This window comes from Aspergillus mulundensis (assembly GCF_003369625.1).
Source record: "Aspergillus mulundensis strain DSM 5745 chromosome Unknown scaffold_8, whole genome shotgun sequence".
In the NCBI taxonomy this organism is placed as follows: domain Eukaryota; kingdom Fungi; phylum Ascomycota; class Eurotiomycetes; order Eurotiales; family Aspergillaceae; genus Aspergillus; species Aspergillus mulundensis.
This window is the reverse complement of record NW_020797896.1, coordinates 525,105-546,628: the sequence shown is the minus strand read 5'-3', so window position 1 is coordinate 546,628 and position 21,524 is coordinate 525,105. Positions and strand designations below refer to the sequence as shown.

The window sequence follows — 21,524 nt, the reverse complement described above, 5'->3', positions numbered from 1 at the left end:
TAAATTAATTAATAAATATATAATACTTTACTAAACTTAACCTTTATAACGCGTATTACCATATTTATATTAAGTAAAAAAATAAATAAAAAATAGTGTTTTAAACCTAGTATAATCACTATAAATATATAATTATATTATTTAGTTTTACTAATATACTTATAATATTTTAGTTTTATATTAATATAGTAATAAGCAGGGTTTTTAATAATTTTTATATAATTTATTTAAATAATATTTTAATTTTTTTAAAAACTAAAAAAAAGTATATTTAGCATGTTTAAAAAGTCCTAAAATACTTATAAAAGCATAATTTATATGCAAAGCTATTAAAGTATAGTTTTTATTAAAAAAGGTAAAGTTTTTTAGCTTTATTATTAACCAGGGCGGAATATTTATTAACCTAGTGTAAAATTAAATAATTATTAATTAGCTAGTATTAATATTATATTATAAATTATAAGTTTTTTTAAGGTTTATAAATTACTTTAAATAATTTATTAAAAAATATATTAAAGTAACTTGCCTTATAATATAGCTTTTAAAAGGTATAATTAAAAAATATAAAAATAGCCCCTTTTTATAGCTAGATAATATATAAAAAGCTTTTAAAAGGGTTAAATTTACTTTTACCTAGCCTTTGGTATTATAATATTTTAACTTAAAAAAAAATTTATTATTATAAATATATTAAGTTTTACTATAACTAGTATTATTACGTAGTTAAATTAAAAAAAATACCTAGTAAAAAAAATAAAACTAGTAATAGCTTATTATTTTTTACTTTTAATAATTTTATAAATTAAAGCTAAAATACAAGGTTTATAATTAAAAATTACTTATAATTATTAAATTTTTTAAAAAATAATATTACTATTTAAAGGGCTTTATATATTTTATATATATTTAATATAATTATAATAACTTATAGTACTTTTTTAAAATAAAGATTTTAAATTAAAGGTAAGCTTATTAAGTAAAATTATTAATAATTTATAACTTTAAAATTAAGTATAGGCCAGGAAGGTTTAATTTAGTAAATATATTATTAAGGTACTTAAATTATTAAGTAGGAAATAAAAAGCACTAAGTTAGTTTACTTTTAACTTTATAAAAAAAGTTAAAATTATTTTTTAATTAAATTAATATTAAACAGGCGCTAGAGGGCCTAGTTACTTTTTTAAAAAAAGGTTAAAAAAAGTATTAGCTCCCGGGGCTAATATATCTTAGGTTATAAGCTATAAAAATAGCTTATAAAAAAAACCTGCTAAACTAAATATAAAACCTTTTTAATAAAAGCTATTTAAAGCCTAATATAAAAATACTCACGCTAGTTATATTTAATAGTAACTAAAAAAAATAATTTTAATTAAAATAAGGTAGGGCTTTTATTTAAAGCACTAGTATATAAAAAATAATTTTTTTTTATTAAAAGGCTATTTATATCCCTTTTGTATTTATATTATAGTATAAAATTATAAAAATATATTATAATAATTTTTATACAGGCTACTTTAATTATAAGTATATTATTAAGCTACTTAAGTATAAGTTTTAGTAAAAAGATCTTAATAAAAAAGTATAAAAATATATTAAAAAGTGTTTTTTATATTAAAGGTTTAAAGCTTTATAATAACTAGCCCAAGGCTAGCTTATTTTTTACTAATTTTAAATATATTATAAAAAAATTTTTTTATAAACTTTATTATTAACCTACCTTTATTAAAGTATAAAGGCCGCGTGTATAATATAATATTAATAATAATAAATTATTTTAATAAAAAAGTAAAATATATCCCTATTATTTAAAGGGTTAATATTAAAAAGCTAGTTAATAAGTTTATTAAAAAAATAATATATAATACAGGGGTGCTTAAAAGCCTAGTTATTAATTAAGGCTTATTATTTACCTTAGGTTATTAGTAATTATTTTATTAAATATTATAAATTAAAAAACGCCTTAGCATTACATATTATTTATAATTAAATAGTTAAACTAAATAATAAAATTAAATACTTAAAATATATTTATATATTTATTATAACTTTTAATAAAATAACTAGGTTATATTTTTACTAGCTATATTATTTACCTATAATAATTTAAAGTATAATATAACTAGGTATATATTTTAAATAGCCTTGCGTGGCTAGAAACCTATTATTTTTTTATTAAAAAATTATAAAAAAAATATTATATTTCTTATTAAAAAATAAACTTTATTAATTATAAAAGTTACAGGATAAATTATAAAATTATATAAATAAAACCTAAAAAAGTAAGCCTTTTATTATAATAAAAAGCATACCCCTATTAAATTTAAGGTTAGGAATAATATTTTACTATTATTATATAATATTAAAATAATTTAGCTAAGTAAAAAGCTTAACTAAAAGTTTAATAATTTTTTTAAAATTATTAAACTTATTAAAAAGTAGGTATATTAGCTCTAGCTTACTAGTTATTATACTTAATTAAAAATTTATTTAATATTTTATATATTTTTACTAAGGCCTTATACCAAGCAACCTAAATTTAAAAAAAAATAAAAAAATACTTAATATAAAACTTATTAATAAAAAGCAAGAATAAAAAAAATTAAAGCTATTTTTACTAAATAACATGCTTATAAATTAAACTAGTTTTTAATTAAATAAAAAGGCTAGCCTAGTTATAAAAACTTATAAAAGCTACTTAAAAATTTTAAGCATGTATAAAAGGCTTTAAAAAATTATTATAAACTAGCTAAAATAATGCTAAAATACCCCTAGTTTAAAAAAAAGTAATAATAATTTTTTACTTATTAGGTTTTTATATTACCAAAGCTAAAGGACTAGCAAAATAGTTATTTTTTTTATATTTTAAAAGGTTTAAAGGTTTAATAAACTACTATTATAAATAAAACACCTTTTAATAAAATTTAAACTACCTGTGGCCCTAAAAATAATATTAAACTTATATATTAAAAACCTAGGTAAAAATAGTTACCTTTTTTTTTATATTTTATATAGTTTTAAGGTTTAATAAATTATAATTTAAACGGCTTTAAATTACTAAAATTTACAAGTTATATTTATAAAAGTATATTAAAAAGGGAAAAGAGTGTTTTTTTAAAAATAAAAAATAAATAAAATATTAAAGTAGTACTAGGCTGCTAACCTAAATAGCTAGCTATATATTAAAGGCATAAATAAATATAAAACCCTAAAAAAGGCACGAATAAAGATATAAAGCTCTTAAAAAGTAAAATCTAGGATTATTATAATAATAAAATTAGTTATATTAAATATATTTTTATTATATATTTTTTAATACCCTTTATTAAAAAAGGCTAAAAACTTACTAGCAAATAAGCAAAGCTTGTTAATAAGCATAAAAATAATATAATATAAGTTATTTATAAACTAAACTTTTACCAGCATTTTATGAAAAGCCTTGGTAATATTTTTTATATATTTATTAAATATTTTTTACATGCTTATATATTTTTTTAAGCTTTTATTAACAGGCAAGCATTATAAAATATTAATATTACTATATATATAAATAAAAATAGGCTTATACTTATTATTATTACTATAATATTAAACATATGCTAACCCTGGACCCTAAAAAATATAATTATAATAAGGCCTATAAAGGTTTTTTTTTAAAAAATACCTTTAGTTTACCACTAGCAGCAAGAATCCATTAACTATTTTTATTTTTTATTTTTTTACTATTATAAAAAATTGCCTTGGCATATTTAAGGTATATTTAAAAGTTATTAGCTATTTATATTAAAAGCTATTTAAAAAAAAATAAAAAAAACTTACTTTTATTAAAAGGGCGGGGCTAGCTATAATAAAAGCAAAAAAAGTTAAAGTAAAAAAAATAAAAAAAAGGGTAATTATAAAGGGCGCGGTAGTGCTAGTATTATTATTATTATTATTATTATTATTTAAAATATTTTTATTTAAAACACTTAATAAATAAAAAAAGGACTTAAAAATATATTATTAGGCTTAAAAAGCCTGTAATAATTATATATATTATTTATAAGTTAATTAATAGCAGCCTGGCGGGGATAAAAAATAGTAATAAAATAAATTACTAATTATTTTAATAAATCCTAAGTTAATATACTTTAATATTAATATACTATTACTAAAATACCTTTAAATAGGCTATTATAGGTAAAAAAATATTTATTATTAAAATAAAGCCTTATATATAAATATAAGCTAAAAAAGAAATTATTTTTAAAATTAGTAAAATAAAAGGGCGTTATTTATAGTTAGCTATTTATTATTACTTAAAAAAAAGCCTTAAAAGCTTAATCTAAAATTATTTAAAGTACTTATTAAGGGGGGAGTAACTAGGCAAGTAGCTAAAAAAAATAATTTTTAAAAGTAAGGGCCTTTTAAGGTTTTATTTAAACCTTATTTTTTTAATTTTTTTAAAAAAAAGCTACTAGCCATGCTTTTTTAATATTAATAAAATATAGTATTATATTAAAAAAATAATTTTACTTAAGTATAATTAAAATAAAAAATAAGGTAAAAAGGTAAATAAAAGCTAAAATAAAGTTATATAATCTAGCTATATAAAAATAATTTAAAATTTAAAGTTTTAAAAAAACTAAACTTAGGTTAAACTAATAAAAAAGCTATTTTATAATTAGGCGCCTTTTTAAAAGTAAATAGGTAGTAAGGTATTTTAAACAAAGTATTAAAATATTATTTAATATTTTAAACTAAGAATAATAAATAACAAGAATAATAATAATAAAAAACACTATTATATTATAATATAATAATAAGTTAATATTATAAATTACTTATTTATTATTTTTTTAAAATAGCTAGCGTTAAATCGCGAATAATTTATTTTTTTTTAAAAAAAAAAATTATTAGGGCTAATATTAATTTAGGTTATATTATTAAGTAATACCTAAGGTACCTAGGTTATACTATTATAAAATATTAATATTACCCGTGCAGGATATTTTAGGCACTTATTTAATTTAGTAAACCTTATTATTATAAATTATTATATAAGACTTTATATAGTATTAAATTTAATATAATATTAAATTTAATATAATATTAGCTTTAACCAGGGACCTTAGCTTAAGGACCTTAGGTTTTAAATATTATTTAGGTAGTAAATTAAAGGCGCGCCTTATATTAAATTACCTTAATAATTAAAAAGTAATTATAAAAGGCGCGGATATAAAAATATTTAAATACTACTTACTTTTTAAATAAAAATAATTTAAAAAATTACTTAAAGGCCTTAGGCCTCCGGGCAAGGCCTATATAAAAAAGCTAAAGGCTATAATATATTTAGTTTTTTAAGCAATTCTTTTAGTTAAATTTATTAAGGTTTTAAATACTTTATTCTTATTAATCAAAGATACTTTGCCAAGCTTTATTATTATTAATAAAGAACATCTGGGTGCTAGGGCGCCCTTACACTATTAAAATTAATTAAAATAGCTGCCTAAAGCGCCTATAAATATTAACTTAAGGTAGGGCTAATTTATAATTAGTAGTAATAATTTGAAAAAAAGGTAAATTTTATTATTATTATTATTATTACTAAAAAAAGGTAAATATTACTGCTATTACTGCTGCTAAAAAAAAGCTAATAAAGGTACCTAGTTTTTAATATTTTACTATTTTTAAAAATAACTTAAAAATAACTAACTTTTTTTTTAATAACTATAAAATCCCTTACGTAATAATTATTTAAATACTATGTTTTAAATATTATTAAAATATTAATACTATAAACATAAAGCTAAATTTTTAAGCCGCTTTTAATAATTTAAAAGTAAATTTAAGTTTTTATACTACTTTTAGTTATATAAATAGCGTAAAGTTACTTCCACTATATTAAATATATTATTTATAAAAAAAAGTAGTAAGAATAAAATACCCGCGAAAACTAAAATCCTAAAAAATATAAAAAATAAGTCTAAGATTTTATAAATAAAAATAAATAGCCTTATTAATAAAAAGGTAAATCTAGCTATAATTATTTTTTTTTACTATAAATACCTAAAATTAAATATTTTTATACCTTTTAATATAAAAAAAAGTTTATAGCCCGCTAAAATACTTTTATATATTAATTTTAATAACTTTATTTTATTTAGTTTTATTATAATATTAAATTAAATATTATTATTAGGAAAGGGCTTACTTTAACTAATAAAAAAAGCTTTAATTTTATTAATATATTTTTTTATTATTATAATACATGTTATAATTAAAAGTTATAAATATTAAAGTAAATGCTTATAAGTACCCCAAGTTATTTTTATTATTATTATAGTTTAATTAACCTAGCTAAAATTATATTAAATTAATAAAAATAAAAACACGCGCGAAGTAACTTACTATTTTCTACCTTAATTTTATTAGTAATACCCCTTAAGTAAAGTAAAAGCTAGTTAATTATTTTTTAAAGCCTTTTTTACTTTTATTTTTTTTAAATATAATACTAATTATAAAATCTTAATAACTATAATAAGTTTTTAAAGTATAATTAGTTTTTTATTAAATATAAGTTTTTAGTATTACTACTGTCCCATCCTATATATAAACTAATTATTATTTAAATATTTATATATATTTAGCTATAAAAATAAAGCTATATAATAATTTATATAATATTAGTAACTAAACTTTTAAAATTACCTAGTAATAAATAAAAAATATATTAATTTAAATAAAAGTTATTTTAAAAAGCTACTATTTAGTAAACAGCTTAATAAAAAATAAAAGCGGAAAGATATCCTACCCCTAATAATAAAATATTTTTTAATTACCCTTTTAAAAAAAATATTAAAACTAATAATTAAGAAATACTACAATATATTTTTTATTTTTTTTTATTATTATAAATTATGCTGCTACTACTATTACTAATATTTTTTTATATTATAATATATCTGCGTGATAATTTCCTTAAGCTTGCTTTAATTATTAGTGTTTAATAATATTATATAATATTAAAACAGGATTAGCATTAGGTTAATAAATACTTATTATTTTAAGCTATATACCTATATAAATTAAATACCTCCAGACTAAACATAATATCTGCGTTTATTTATTAATTCTAACTTTTATAATATATTTATTTATAATAAAAAGCTAGTTTATAATTATAAAATTTACTTATAGTAAATCTAGGAAACTTATATTTAGTAATAAAAATTTAGCTACCTTAAATTAAAATACTATAGTATTTTTTATTTACCTTTAGTTTTTATAATTTACCTATTTTTTTTTATTTTAACACATCTGCCTCCAGCTTTGTTTTTTAAAAATAACCACCTATATTTATTAAAATACTTTTTTTATAATAATCTATTTTTCTTTTTTTAAATAATAGCAACCATGCCTTTAACTTATAATATATTAATATTTTCCCCTAAATAACCACCTAGTGTTATTAAAGAGACACTACCACTAGTTAAGCTTAAAAAAATATTATTACTAATTAAACTTAAAGAAACTTTTTTAATTAAAAAGGTAATACTAGCATTATTTTTACCTAAAGCATAAATTTTTTTATTAATTACTACCTTTTTTTGCTAGTTTAATACTATATTATTTAATACTACTTTTAAGTTTTTTTTAGCTATTATTAATTATAAAGCTACTGGCCCCTTAAATAACCCAGATTTTTTTTAAATACTAGTAATTAAAATTTTATAATAAAGTATAATTTTAAAAAATAAAATAATAAGGTTAATATATTTTTTTATATTTATTTAGCTTTATAAAAGCCTTTATTAATATTAATATTTAATATTAATATTTTTTTTAGCTAGCTAATCCCAAGAATAATATATTATATTTTTTTAAATAAATTTATTATACTAGATAATCTAGTTTAACTTTTATAAACTATTTATTTTATATATTTTATATTAGTAAAAGTAATAGTTATAAAATACTTTATATTATTATATATAATTTAATACCTTAACTATTATATATATAATTAAATTATGTATTATCCTAGTTTAACTTATATTAAAAACCTTTATAAAAATAAAGGTATATAAAAAATACTTAATATAATAAATTTTTATAAGTATTATTTAATATTACTATAACTATACTAGCACTTTACCTAGTTTATTTATAAATTAAAAGTTATATATAAAAATATATATATATAATTTAAATTACCTTAAAATATACCTTCCTATAATAATAAAACTTACTTTTATAAGTACTTATACTTATGGGTTTATTATTACTAGGTAAAATAAGCTAGAAAGTTAAATAATTTTATATATTTAATAATTAATATTATTTACACCTTACGCTCGCGACGCCGGGGTAAAAGTAAAATATTTTAAAAATAATAAAAATAATAAGCTAAAAAATAAGAATAACAAAAAAATAATTAAAACTAAAAAAGGGTTATAAGTAATAATACCTTTAATTATATAAATATTAGCCCCGGTAACTAAGTTTAACTTTTTTTTATAATAACTTTTATTATTTTATAAGTATTTTAAGGGTGGATATTATTTTTTTTAATTTATAGCTTTATTTCTTTCCCTTTTTTAATAGTTATTAAAGCTAATATTCTTTACCTAGGTTATTTTTTTACATAAAATAAATAGGATGCAGCCGGCAAACTAGCCTTTTAATAAAATAAAATAATAAAAGATTTATATTTATAAGCTAAATTTATAATTAAAAAAGTATATATTAAAAATCCTATTATATATTTATTATAATTTATTACCACCCCCTTAAAAAGCATATTTAGCTGTATATTTATATATTCTTGCTAAAAATAAATAAAAAATATAAAAATATAGCTTGCACTTAGCTAATATATTACTAAAAATATAATTTATAATAAATTTTTAAATTAAAATAATATATAATATATTTTTAGCAGGTAAACTAATGGGTTAAAAGTCTGTATATACCTAATATATATAGTTTAACCCGCGTACTTTAAATTAAATTATTTAATAATTATCACGAATTAAAACCTTTAAATATATTTAAATAAAGTGGAATTTAATACTTTATATATTATTTTTTTACTTAATATACCGCTTTAATCCTGCGTGATATAAAGTTAATTAAGTAGTTAATTAACTTTTAAAATATAAACCACCATGCCTTTTAAATAATTTTATAAAAGTTATTTTAGTTAGTCTTAGCCCTTCCTGCCTTAAAAAAAATAAAGCTTTAAAAGTTATTTTTTTAATATATTTTAAACATGTTTTATAAGGTTTAAATTAGGTAAGTATAAAGGCTAGTTAACTATTTAAATATTATAAGATTTAAATTATTTTTATGTTACTAAAATAATATAAATTTTTATATTATTTTATTAAAATATGGTTTAAGGCGTGTAGTTTTTAATAAGGCTATTTTTAAGTACCTAAATATAATTATTTATAAAGTATTTTTATTTTTTAGCCTTAGGTTTTTTTTTATAATTATTAATTTTAATTAATTACTATGCTAGATTAAAGCCTATATTATTTATAATATAAGCTTTTTATAATATATTAAATTTACTAAATTTTTTAAAGCCTTTTTTAATATTAAAAAATAAATTTAACTTTATAAAAGGCCTTTTATTAAATTAAATATTTATTTAAAAATTATTAAGTATGCTAGGCCTTATATTTTTATTATAACTTTAAAAAATTAATTATTTTTTTTATAATATTTTTACTTAAAAATATTTTTTTTAGCTTTTTACTTTTTAATATAATATTTTTTAAAAACGCGCTTTATAATTAAAATTAAAAAAATTTTAGGCACCCCTGCGGCAAGGGCTTTTTAATTTAAATTTAAAATTTTTTATATAAGTTAATATATATATTAAATAATTAATTAACTAATATATATTAATTTACCCCTTTAAGGCCTTAATTTAATACTTTAATTAATTATTTAGTGTTTTTTTATATTATATATTATAATTTAAAAAATATAAAGCTTAGTCGCGACTTTACTAGGTAATTTTTTTTAAAAATATATATAAAATTATAATATAAAATTTAAGTAAAAGCTTTATATTTAGCCTTTAATTTTTACTTATTTTAGTTTTAAAAAACCTTATAGTTATTAAAATAGGGGTGGTTAAAATTTTTATAAAGTTTTTATGTTCCCGCGTTGGAGGAAATTGTACATAAACTTTTAACCCATGTTTAATTATATTTTATTAGCATTTTCCTATATTAATTATATATATAAATTTTAAAGAATACTATAATATTATAGTTACTTATTATATTATTATAATACTATTATAAATCACATGGATATAATAAGACTACGCTAACTCCACCATATTCCCGAACCAGCCAACGGCGGGATGGTATGTTAGAGTAAGGGAAGGAGAGCGCACTGCTTCGCTTCAAGTATTCTTGGCCCGCTTCCATTTTCTCCCCAGTGTTGTTGATTTTCGTATCCGAGCTCGCTTTCTGACCCTGGTTTGGGTGAAGCCTTTATGGCGTTAGAGAAGAAGAGAAAGTGAGAGGTGAGAGGCCGGAGAGATCAGAGAGTGCGATCAGCGAGGTATTTGGTGGGAATTTGGAGGCTGGCGAGATACCTAAGCGCACGCCCAGTGGGGTTGAAAATGTCCCTTCCAACCAAACCCGAACCACTGCTTGGAGGCTAAATCCCAGACCCCTGCCTGTCAAGTGTCAACTAAGCCAGGGAGGACCTGCGCCGCAATATAGAAGGCATCTGCGCCGCATCGGCCCCACTTTCCTCTTGTCGGAAGTACTTTCACAATAGTTCAATGACAGAGTGCTCTACAAAGCGAGGAATATCGGGACCGTGATGGCCCGCATGAACATCAGCATGACGAGAACATTCGCGCCAGTCAGAGAGCCGCTGCTGATACAGTAGCGGGCTGGGCGTTATAAGCCGAGAATTACATTGTGGTGAATAAGGGGTGGATTGTTGTCCTCTTGACAACTGCTGTCAGAATCCGGATATGTTGTGGAAATTCTCGACGTTGTCTTTGCTTGCTTGTTGGGGTTTGCATGGATTCATCGCCTCATCCTTGTCCTCGTCTTCGCCGCCGTCGGCGTCCTCAGACGTGGATGTTTAATATGTATATTCATCATGTGCCAGGTAAAGGGCAGATAGAATGAATAATGAACGCGCTGGAGGTAGAACTTACATACAAAGACGGACAATCTCTATTACAAGTCGTAGATCCTAAAGTATGTAGGTCGCCCAGGACTATGGTACGGGATAGGCAGGACCAGACTATTAGGTATTACGATCGTAGAAGAAATCAATCACTCTTACTCCAAGGAAAGGCTGTGTATAATGCAATTAGCTGGTTTGCTTCAATTGCTTGGATCACAAACAATAGCTAAACTTCAAGGAATGAGGCATTCGTGAAGTATTATAAAAGATTCACGCATTCTATCTAAGAGCACACAAGCAAGAGCAAAATCTAATCAAGTCTATCGTCACATGCGAAGATACATAATCAACGTCAGAAAGACAACGGGCTTCGGGCATGGAAATGCTAGGTGGGAACAGTGCAATCCTGGGCCTCAATCCATTTTATCTCACTGTCACCTTGGCTGCCAACATCCTTGCCACTTCTATGGCTTTCTTCACCATCTTCCTGCCTGCTTGTCGAAATCCTGCCCCAGGGCCCCCTTCAGCTTGCCTAACTCGGCGATGGACGGTACTGCACCATTTTGCCGCATCGGGCTTCAAGTCGATAATCCGTTTTAGCACCTGCCGCTCTTCCAAAGACCATAGTTCCTCCATTTCAGCAGTATCCGGTCCACTAGCATCGACTGCTCGCTCACCATGAAACATGGTATTCCGTTCGGCGTAGAGTTCAATCGCCCGTTTCACAGTATCCAACTCAAGGGCTGGCCCGCCGTTTTCCAAGATAAACGACAACGACTCTTCGAGGGTCTGCTCCATGGACCGATCTGATGGATCTCCGTTTTCTTCTTCGGCTTTCAGTTCCTTCCAGTAGAGGCATACATTCTCCACCGAGCTATCTTTAACCTTGTGTTTGATAACTGGCCACACGGCGTTCCAGATGGACGCAACATAGTCCCCTATCAAGGCGAGTTGATGGGCGTGATCACGTTCCTTCGTCACCTTTTCGAGAGTGTCGAGCTTTTCAACGATGAACTGCGCTTCGAAGAAGGGTAGACGGCAATCTTTGACATCGGCTACTGCCTTTCGCAGTTTTGCTTCAGCGTCGGCAGCGGCGGTAGCAAGGGGCTCGGTCGCCCCGATGCTTTCATCAACCATTCTCTGTAGATCTGAGTAACTTTGCTGTCTAGCAAGAGTGTGTTCGGGATCCTGGTCTCTGTGATTCAAATGTTAGTATGTAAAACTCCAGGAAAGGAGGACAATGGGAGGAGAAGTACATCGAAAAGTATCCAGAAGATGTGGGCGATGACTGTTCATCCTGCGAAGACTCGGACGCCGAGGATGCGGAAGGTGACTGACTATCCTGCGATGAATCGGAGTCTGATTGCGACGATGACTGACTATCCTGCGATGAATCGGAGTCTGATTGCGACGATGACTGGCTATCATGAGATGAATCGGAGTCTGATTGGGACGATGACTGGCTATCCTGAGATGAATCGGAGTCTGACTGGGACGATGACTGGCTATCCTGAGATGAATCGGAGTCTGACTGGGACGATGAGAAATTGCTTTCTGGTAATGAAGCTTCTGCCTGGGTATCAAACCCATAGACGCTCGTCGAACCTCCAAAACCCGGTGCCATAATCCCTAGATTTGTGGTTGTAGGTGGAATGCTGGGTGGTTTCGTCTGGAACTTGGGAAGAGGTCGGAGCGATTGAGGTTTTCAAACAAATTGATGGAGAGAAACAGTAGTAAACAGAGGAGACGAAATGAGCGCGAAGGAACTAGGAGGCGTCTGATTGAAGATGAGAATGGGAGAAGATGATGGACATGACCGATGGCCTGGGGGATTCCCGCGATATTTATCTTGGACCTCCAGCTATACCTGAGCTTGGGCTTGCAAAGCTCTTTGACGCTGTATTCATTGTGCCTTTAAGCACTCTGTATAGAGTTTGTTGGGGGCGTAAAGACTTTTTGTTGCTTAACGTAGAATGTCTCTGAGTAACAATGACAGCAGTGCACCCTTTGGCCGTCGGATCTACCCTCAGGACGCTTTAGGTGGTCTTGCAGAGCTCCAGAACGTTTGTTTCATCATATACTGAATATTCCCTCAAGCTAATGAATTCCTCAGGCTTTCTCGCTCTGAGAGCTTCCGCTTTTGGTGAGGATGGCTAAGCCAGCCCTTTGAGTGCACGCAAGCTTGCCTTTGAACCTGCCCGTCATGGTGCTGCACAAAGCCCTTTCTGTACCATAGCCACAATGTCTCTCATTAATAGTAGTAGTAGTAGCATCTCGTTTCATCGGAACTGAATGTCCAAGCCCCGAAAGTATGCTGGTTTCTATCTTTATCTTTCCACGGACTGAACTGGCATAAATAGCAAGACCATTGATTTCCCGTACCTAAGGTCACATGGCGAATCATGCGGCAGAAGCCCTAAGTCGTCGATCATATCCACCTCCGATCTATCGATAACACTTTCCTCACTAGCTCAGTACTTGTCTGTCAAGAATAAGATTTTGATCGCATCTATTTTCACACAAGGAGGACTTGCCTCGCATAACTCTGGCGCTTCTGTACCATCGACTGAACTGACCGCGCCCTATCTGGTCGCACTGGTCATTACCATATCCGCCAAGCAATAGTTACTGAGCTGTCTTGCTTGTTCAACAATACCTAGTGCAATTGATTTTTTACACTGGTACAATAAAGATCAATAGTAGCCATTTTCGGCACTCCGAAGATTGGTAACAATTCTCGCTGCTCAGATGCCAATGTAGCTTTTCCCAGGCTTCAATGCTCGCATGCCCATTCAAAAAGCAGCATCCGCAGCCCATGGCTTATGCCTGGTCATGTTTCTCCTCAGATTGGAATGGAATACTACAAGTAGCAGCTAAAGAAAGAGTGGAATAATCTGTTGGCAGATGTTGCCCTAGTCATGATTACATTTCCCTTGCCCGATATCTTACACGAAAAGAGAAGAAGGAATAAGGTTATGCCAAAGTGGATGAAGGTTGAAGGAATCAAGGTAGCAAAAGTGAGAATGAGAAAAGTGCCATCTATAATCCGCTATGAAATGCTACATGAGACCTATCTTCCTAACTGCAAAAGCTTGATCAAAGCTTGAAAACAAGAACTTCAAGATTTCAAGATGCCGACAGTTCTCCGCGCTCGCCAGTATCCCTAAATCCGTATCCCGTTGATTCCAGCTCCCGATCCAAGCCCTATGAGCGGCATCTATTTATTCAGTTCTTCGCATCGCAGTACTTCCTCATCATGCTGACCAGGCCAACATCCAATCACGCGGATGGCAGACTGAGAAATCATTGATCAGTTTCCGCGGCCTTCCCTCACTTTCCTCGCCAGATTCTCATCCTTGGACATCCTCCAAATCAGTCCATTGGAGTACATTTTCATCATATCTTCCACAGTAGTCTGATGAGCCGGAGAGACCCAGGTCGTCCACTTGAATCTCTGAATATCTCCGCGGGTAATTCGCTGGTTTTCGTATGGGTCTTCGGAAGCAAAGGCGCGATGGAATACCTTGTTCCGAATCGTGTAAACGGCAATTACAAATACCGCCATCTCGAAGGTAATCCATGGTCCCTCGGGGTTGACGGTTGCGATATCGCGAAGACAGTTTCGTAGAAAAACCGACACTCTCCCACATGGTACATTCATTGGGTCATTCTTCAGCTCGTCGGAAAGCTTGTCCCAAAAGAGATCAACGTGCACGAGTCGACACATCTGCGCAGTTTCTCGTGTATTTGGACGCTTTCTCATCGCAATCTTGATACATTTCCAGATGCAGCCCGCGTAGTCGCCAATAATGGCAAGGTCTCGGTGAGAAAAGGTGAGTTCGTTTAAGTTGAGGGTCTCGGAGATTGAAAACCCCATCTCGGTTCGAATTCGATGCGGAGGATGTACAGAGGGAGAGTTACGACGGCGGGTAAGCAGACGAGTAGCTAGTTCAGCTAATGAAGTTGCACTGCAGGGAGCTGAATGGGGGGACGGGCGAGATGGAGCAGGATGAGACGACAAGGGAAGGATTTGGCAGAGACGGGTCCAAGCTAGGTTGTGTGTAGCACAAAGGAAAGGGCGTGCTAAGATACGAGACGAGGGCAGTTGCTTTCCACTCTGACAGATGATGTATGTGCAGGGCAAATCGACCTTTGGGAGTTCGTTGAACCGAGGAGTGCTTGAAGACTTGAAGATCTGAGCTGGGGGATTTCCGGCATATTTATCTCAAGCTCTCCAGCCCTGCGACCAGTCGCTCTTTGTGAGCATAGTTTAGCTATTCCTTGGAGTCTGCCTTTTGTTGTTGTGGTTGAGTGGACAAAGTTCCTTTATCCAACGGCCACAATGTCTCTGATGAACAATGAAAAGAAAAGCCACACCGTTTCATCAGAGCTCTCCGCCAGAGTCTGAAGAACTACCTTCTTTACAAATCTCATTATTCGGGCTTCTTGTCTGCGTATAACAAAGGCGGATGAAGGGTATCAAGTGGTTGCTTTGTTAGGTAAGGCAGTGGTAGGTGGACGGGTGGAGACAGACCGCGGAAGCCCTAACTCGCCCAGTCTGACGGGACCCGCTGCGTTCAATCACTGTAAACTGTAAACAACACTCTGAATAGAATTGGAGTGGCCTTATTGGGCACAGACGGTTTCTATTTATGGAGTATCGCTGAATAAATAGCCCCGAAAGCACTGGTTTTAAGTCCATCACGACAGCTTCACTACATAACTTGACTTTTTTGAATCATTGACACAGCATCGTAGAATGCCTTCATGTTGGCTTATGTACCAGCCGCACGACACCGTCGAATAATGCTTCAAAAAAGCGTAGGTTCCTAGTGGTCGGGTCTACGATCGGACTGCCCTGTGGTAATTTTAAGGATCAACGGGTCAAGCATCCTGTTCTGGAAGAGAGCTACTGGTAGGTAAGATGATGTCGAAGCATTTGCCATTGAATTGACATTCAAACCTACCATAGCCACCGCCAGGGTTCTGCTCGAAAACAGCCTGTCTCAGAAGGATTGCAACGGAGCTTAGCGTGGTCGGCTTTGTCTATTTATGCAGGCATTGTGTGTTGCACAAGACACACACAAAGTATCAATACGAGATATGCACCATATGCACCCCGCCGGAGAAACATTACAGCTCATGCCGGGCGGCCATTAACCCTCCTTGCAGGCGAGATACGGAGTTCAGCTGAAATCCAGCACGTATGGTGCTCGTAACCATCAGCATCTGTATCAGGATGAATTTCACCGCGCCCATTTTCCAACCCATCCAGTTCGTCCCCGCTAGCAAAAAGCCGGAGATCCTTGAACTCCCCGTGCTACATATTTCCGCTGTCGCCCATGCCCGCCTCGAATCAGGCGGCAATCACTGGACCTTTTACATGACCGTCAGCTCAACAGAATCCATCCAGGTCGACATGACGCCCTCGTATACCGTGCCCAGTACCATAACTAGCGGTGGCTCGAAAGGAAACCTCGTCGTCAGCCAACTCACCTACAAATTCTCGCCAGATTCCACAAAGATCGTGCGTCTTGATGTGCGCGATGGGTTGACAGTAAAGCATTTTGTGGAACTACTTGAAAGCGAGAAGCGGCATCTTTTCGAATTCAACGAGCTTGGACAGGGATGTCGGTTTTGGGTCGATGATCAACTCACCCTGTTCTCGGAGAAGGGTCTCTTAACCAACCAGAACCAGGTGGAGGAAGCGAGGGCATCGATCTTGACGCAGTATCCGGACGAGAAGCAGTATCCGCTTGTTGTTGGTTCTTATTACGGCTGATCACCGGCAGTTTTGTTTCAACGTGGGGATGCCGTTGTATTGGGCTTGAGGCTCCAGGGGAGATAAGGCGGCCTACGGTCTAGGTCCTTACCGGCGGGACAAGCTGATGAATGACATTGTCAAGTGGAATAGATGATGTGCTGGTCGTGTAACCGCACTTGAGTGAATCCATCCGTGGTGATTGGGTGTAAGCAACTTGAAGCACGTACTCTGTATCTGTAACCCTACTGCAACCAGACGGTCCAGACCCTGCCTACGCATGCCAATACACAACGAAAGAAGCTTCACCGGAGAAATACTGGACCGTTGGGCGGGCGTTGGTGGCGCTTGCCCAGACTTTGCAAGGCTGACGCTGGCGAGCTGGAGCGAAGACGCCTTACCATAGGGCGTCTTCCACACTTGACCCTGACATCGCGCTCGCCCGTCACTCGATCTTTCTCCTCGGCGCTGGTTTACAAGTATGTCATATTATCAATTTCAGTGTGAGTTGATTGTTATTCCCGACCAAGCGTACGCCGATGCTGGGAATAAACTCTATAAACATCCAGGGATGTCTTCTAGGCGCGAGCATCGATTTTCCGCGTTCAAAACAGGCCAGGCCATCTGGATAGTGATACTGGATCTGAGTCTCGGCCGGAGCGCCGGAGCGGAGATTATACTCATGGGCCGACAGTTAGGCCATCCAATGCACGCCTCTCATACATACTCCATTCCCATTTGGTCGCCAGCACTAACCTTGCTAGGCACGAGAAGCCGTGGTCGGATGGCAATCGCTACTGGCTATTCGCTCCAGTTTGTTCATACCTAGGTATGAGTAAGCCGGAGCTGGAGATCAGTTATGAAAAGCCAGATCCACCGCCGTTTTCCATCTATCACCCGCCGAACTATCATCCACGACATGTCGACAAGCGCTAGAGGGATCAAGCTATTGATATGGATTGTTGTCTTTGGTTTCGTGACCACGCTCGTGGTCGCCCTGCGCTTTTGGACGGACTATTCCGAACGGAAAGGCTTGAAGTTGCCTGGTTATTTCGCTCTTCTTACATATGTACGTCGCAACGCCGACTGCAGTTTGCATTCCGCATGGTCCAAGGCGCTGAAGATGGCTTGTCCAGCTTGGATGCGTCGGAAAGTCCATTGTCCAAGTGTGGGCAATCTGCAATGGTCTAGGAAAGCCAGCGGCGACCTTGACGGAGTATGAGGTTGGGGTGTACTGGAAGGTGAGTGGTTCCTACTGACATACGTTCCTCAATCATTGACCATAATTAATGACTGTTCAGTATCTCCTCACGGACACCGTCTTCTGGCTCGTTGCGAGCACTGGATGCAAACTCTCCATGCTTGTCCTATATCTGACGCTTTTTGGTTCAACACGACGCTTCCGAATCATGATCTACGTCGGCTGCGCCATGGTCATCATGTACTTTGTCTTTACACTGACTCTTTTCATTGTGAAATGCTATCCCTTCTCCCAGACGGGGACCCATTTCCTCAACGGTAGCTGTCGGAAAGCAATCCATGGGGGCCCCATTATATTCACCATCGTGTTCAACATTGCTCTTGACGCCGGAATCGCGGTGCTCCCGGTCCCTGTGCTGTGGAAGCTGAAGATCCCCCGGTATAAGAAGATATTCATTGCCGGGATGTTTCTTATGGGGCTCACGTATGCACCCATTTACTGAATGCCGTCCCCCATTAAGAACGATCACTAACTACACTTCACCTTGTCAGCGTCGTCGCCGTCATCACTTTCCGTTTACACGTAACCATCCATCCGGTCTCGCCCCCGGATGTATCTATCGGGCTCGCGCGCGCTGCCCTTATCTCATCTTTGGAAATCTGGCTCAGCACCATTGTTATCAGCCTGCCGTCGCTGACACCCTTGTTCCGACGCCATGGCAGGAAGATCTTACCTCGGAGACTGCGGTGCTCCTCAAGAGCTGAAAGGGGTGTTGAGGGTTCACAACACCATCACCACGGAAGCCCAGGCCTTGCGCAGCGCACGATTGGCGGCACGCCTCAAAAACAGAGGGGCGCGATGGGCGAAGGAAACACGGAGCCGCATTCCTCGACGATGGAGCTGGTGGTGGTGGATCAAGATTATGGAGTTGATGGGAATGGGGACACTAACAGTCAAGTGCGGGACCAGTCTGAGGGAGAGCTCTTCCCGCGACCGTCCAGTGCCCGGGACTGCTCGGTCTGATTGGCTGACGCACGACACAAGACTCGTCTGCGCTATGGTTATACATAGTATTCAAATCCGTTGCCTTGTTGACATGTTGGAGGAGATAACTGACAGCGGGAATAGGACGGAGCTCACTGGCGGCAGCATTGGATACATATAAATCTTTCTGCGTAGCCCTCCGGCCAGCTTGATCCGCTATGCTGCCGGCTATTTTGTTGGCGGGGGCGGCGGATGGGTAAGGGATAGGAACCAGTCCGAAATAGTTCGATGCTTGCCTGAACCTTGGAAGCCTTAAGACATTCAAACTCCATTGTATAGGTGTTGATATTGGTGCCAGGCCATGCCCTACGCGTCTAGGTGTGCTTTACAAGAGGAAGGCATACCAAGGTCCACAAACGTCAAAGGTTCCAGAAAGCCTTGGTAAGCTTCCATGCAGATATTTAAGTGACGCATCAAAGCCTTTGAGCCTGGACTTGGATGCGTCACTTCAGCAGCCAGCTTTGAGCGGCGCAGAGCAGATTGCCAGATACCACAACGCCGCTGGCAAGAACATACCCCATAGAGTCAACCCCCGGCCTCACGACATCATCGGGATTGGGTTTCATATCACCTTCCAGAACCGCAAGAAGCACGGTCGGAAAGTGCTCGCCAACCACCATCTCCTTCGCGCAGAGCAGCCTCGCCTTGCCTCCAGGGATCAGCCCCGTCCACTCCTTCAAACTCGCAGTCCAGCGATCAGTCCACGTAACAACCGCAACCTGCGCGGTGTCGCCCCTCTCATTCGCAACCAGAAGCTGAAACGCCAACCTATCATCTTTCCCAGGCTGCTCATACGCACAAACGCGCACCACCTCCCGCACAGAAGCCGCATGCCACTCCCCCACCAAACCCCCAGACTGACACTTCATAAGATAAGGCTTGAACGCCTCTCCCTGCAAATGCGCGAGGTACCGCGGCGCCCACGTAAGCGGCCTCGGCAAGCCTCGAGGCCCATGCATCGACGCAATCATCGCGGCCTCCTGCGGCCGCGCCTCGTAAATATGCCGTATGCCGTCCTCGTAGCTCCATCCGCTCTCCCACTTCAATCCAAGCAGGGCGTAAAACCCGCGCGCATAGTCGACGTCGTTCCCCGTACTGCGGTTCGAGCAGGACAGCGCGATGTCCGCGAGATTTATGCCCAGCCCGTAGACGGGTTGGAGGCGCGCGAAGGTACGGTAAAGCTGATAGTAGCGGTTGTCTCTATCGCCGTTCGCGAGCGTCTCCAGCGTGCTGAGGATATCGCTGAACGGCACGACGGCGGTCGCTGTTATGATGAGTGCTTTCCGCGCGAGCTTGATCTCTTGGTACGTCCAGACGCGGGTGAGCCACAACCCACAGACCAGGACCGCCGCGGTCAACAGCGGATCCGACGAGGGGAGAAGCAGCGGGAACGAATCGAGCACAATCACCGCGTCCGCATTGCTATACACGCCGTGCAGACTGTTGATAATCAGCGTCTTGATCTCCGTCATCTTGTCTTGACGCTGGCCATGCCCCTTCTTCGGAATCGCCAGCAGATCAAACCACACCCACTCGTACCCGGCGCGCCCAACAACCCCCATGATCTTGTTGAAGTGGCTCCGCAGTAAGCCACGCTCATCCTGCTCGATCTTCTCGTCGTTGAACTGCAGCCCCATCGTCTCCGCCCAGACATGCGAGATCGCCGCGTACCCCGAGCCCATGATCTGAAACTGGCCTGATCTATTCACGCACAGCGCCAGTCCTCTCCGCCCCGCCTCCTCCATGAGTCCCAACGACGGCGCAACAAACAGCGACGTCGCAAGCATCTCAACATGCACATCGCGCAACTGCCCCGCTGCGTTCGCGCGCGCCGCCGCATCCATCGTCGCAAGCGTAATCGGCGCCGTGGCGAGCGCGACCGTGTCCACGATCGCGAGAGTCGCGACTTTCGCAGCGAGTTCGGTCCAGCGCCGGCGTCCGGGCGGCGGGTACCGGCATTCTGGGCCGAGGGGGTAGAGGCGCCGGTCTGGGAGGGGCGGGAAGTTCGTGAAGAGGGATGACACGGAGGAGGGGGGCCACCCCCGGAACTCGTTTAGGGAGGCTTGGAGGGCGCGCGAGGGGCCGACGTTGTTGGTTGTTAGGATGGTGCGGATTTCGGCGCGCGTTGCGGCTGGGTTTGCGGTGGGGAGGGGTGAAGTGGTCGGGGTGGACATTGTGATGGATTTGGATTGAGGAGATGGGGTGGAGGCGGAGGGAGGGGGGGAGGTAATCAGTTAATCCCGGGGTAGCGGGCTCGAGCGCTCGCCTCCAGCTGCTTTGCTGTCAATGTGAGTGGCTGGGCGAGTCATACGAGCACTGGGCTAGCCTCAGCTGGTGTTGAAAGTGAGACAGCGTGATTGTCCTTAAGCG

At 34.9% G+C, this 21,524-nt stretch overlaps 4 protein-coding genes across 4 annotated transcripts; 1 reads left to right on the top strand and 3 right to left on the bottom strand.

Moving 5' to 3' along the window:
• Nucleotides 1-11,571: 11,571 nt before the first annotated feature.
• DSM5745_07585 (uncharacterized protein) lies at nucleotides 11,572-12,772 on the bottom strand (the record flags this gene model as incomplete). Its single annotated transcript, XM_026749601.1, has 2 exons — nucleotides 11,572-12,343; nucleotides 12,405-12,772. The coding sequence occupies 2 exons, from the start codon at nucleotides 12,770-12,772 to the stop codon at nucleotides 11,572-11,574; spliced, it is 1,140 nt and encodes a 379-aa protein (XP_026601633.1).
• Nucleotides 12,773-14,458: 1,686 nt separating this feature from the next.
• DSM5745_07584 (uncharacterized protein) lies at nucleotides 14,459-15,025 on the bottom strand (the record flags this gene model as incomplete). The annotated part of the gene is made up of 1 exon (XM_026749600.1): nucleotides 14,459-15,025. One exon carries the CDS (start codon nucleotides 15,023-15,025, stop codon nucleotides 14,459-14,461), a length of 567 nt encoding a protein of 188 aa, XP_026601632.1.
• Nucleotides 15,026-16,387: 1,362 nt separating this feature from the next.
• On the top strand, nucleotides 16,388-16,930 carry DSM5745_07583 (uncharacterized protein; the record flags this gene model as incomplete). The annotated part of the gene is made up of 1 exon (XM_026749599.1): nucleotides 16,388-16,930. The coding sequence occupies one exon, from the start codon at nucleotides 16,388-16,390 to the stop codon at nucleotides 16,928-16,930; it is 543 nt and encodes a 180-aa protein (XP_026601631.1).
• Nucleotides 16,931-19,597: 2,667 nt separating this feature from the next.
• DSM5745_07582 (uncharacterized protein) lies at nucleotides 19,598-21,328 on the bottom strand (the record flags this gene model as incomplete). The annotated part of the gene is made up of 1 exon (XM_026749598.1): nucleotides 19,598-21,328. One exon carries the CDS (start codon nucleotides 21,326-21,328, stop codon nucleotides 19,598-19,600), a length of 1,731 nt encoding a protein of 576 aa, XP_026601630.1.
• Between the last annotated feature and the right edge of the window lie 196 nt (nucleotides 21,329-21,524).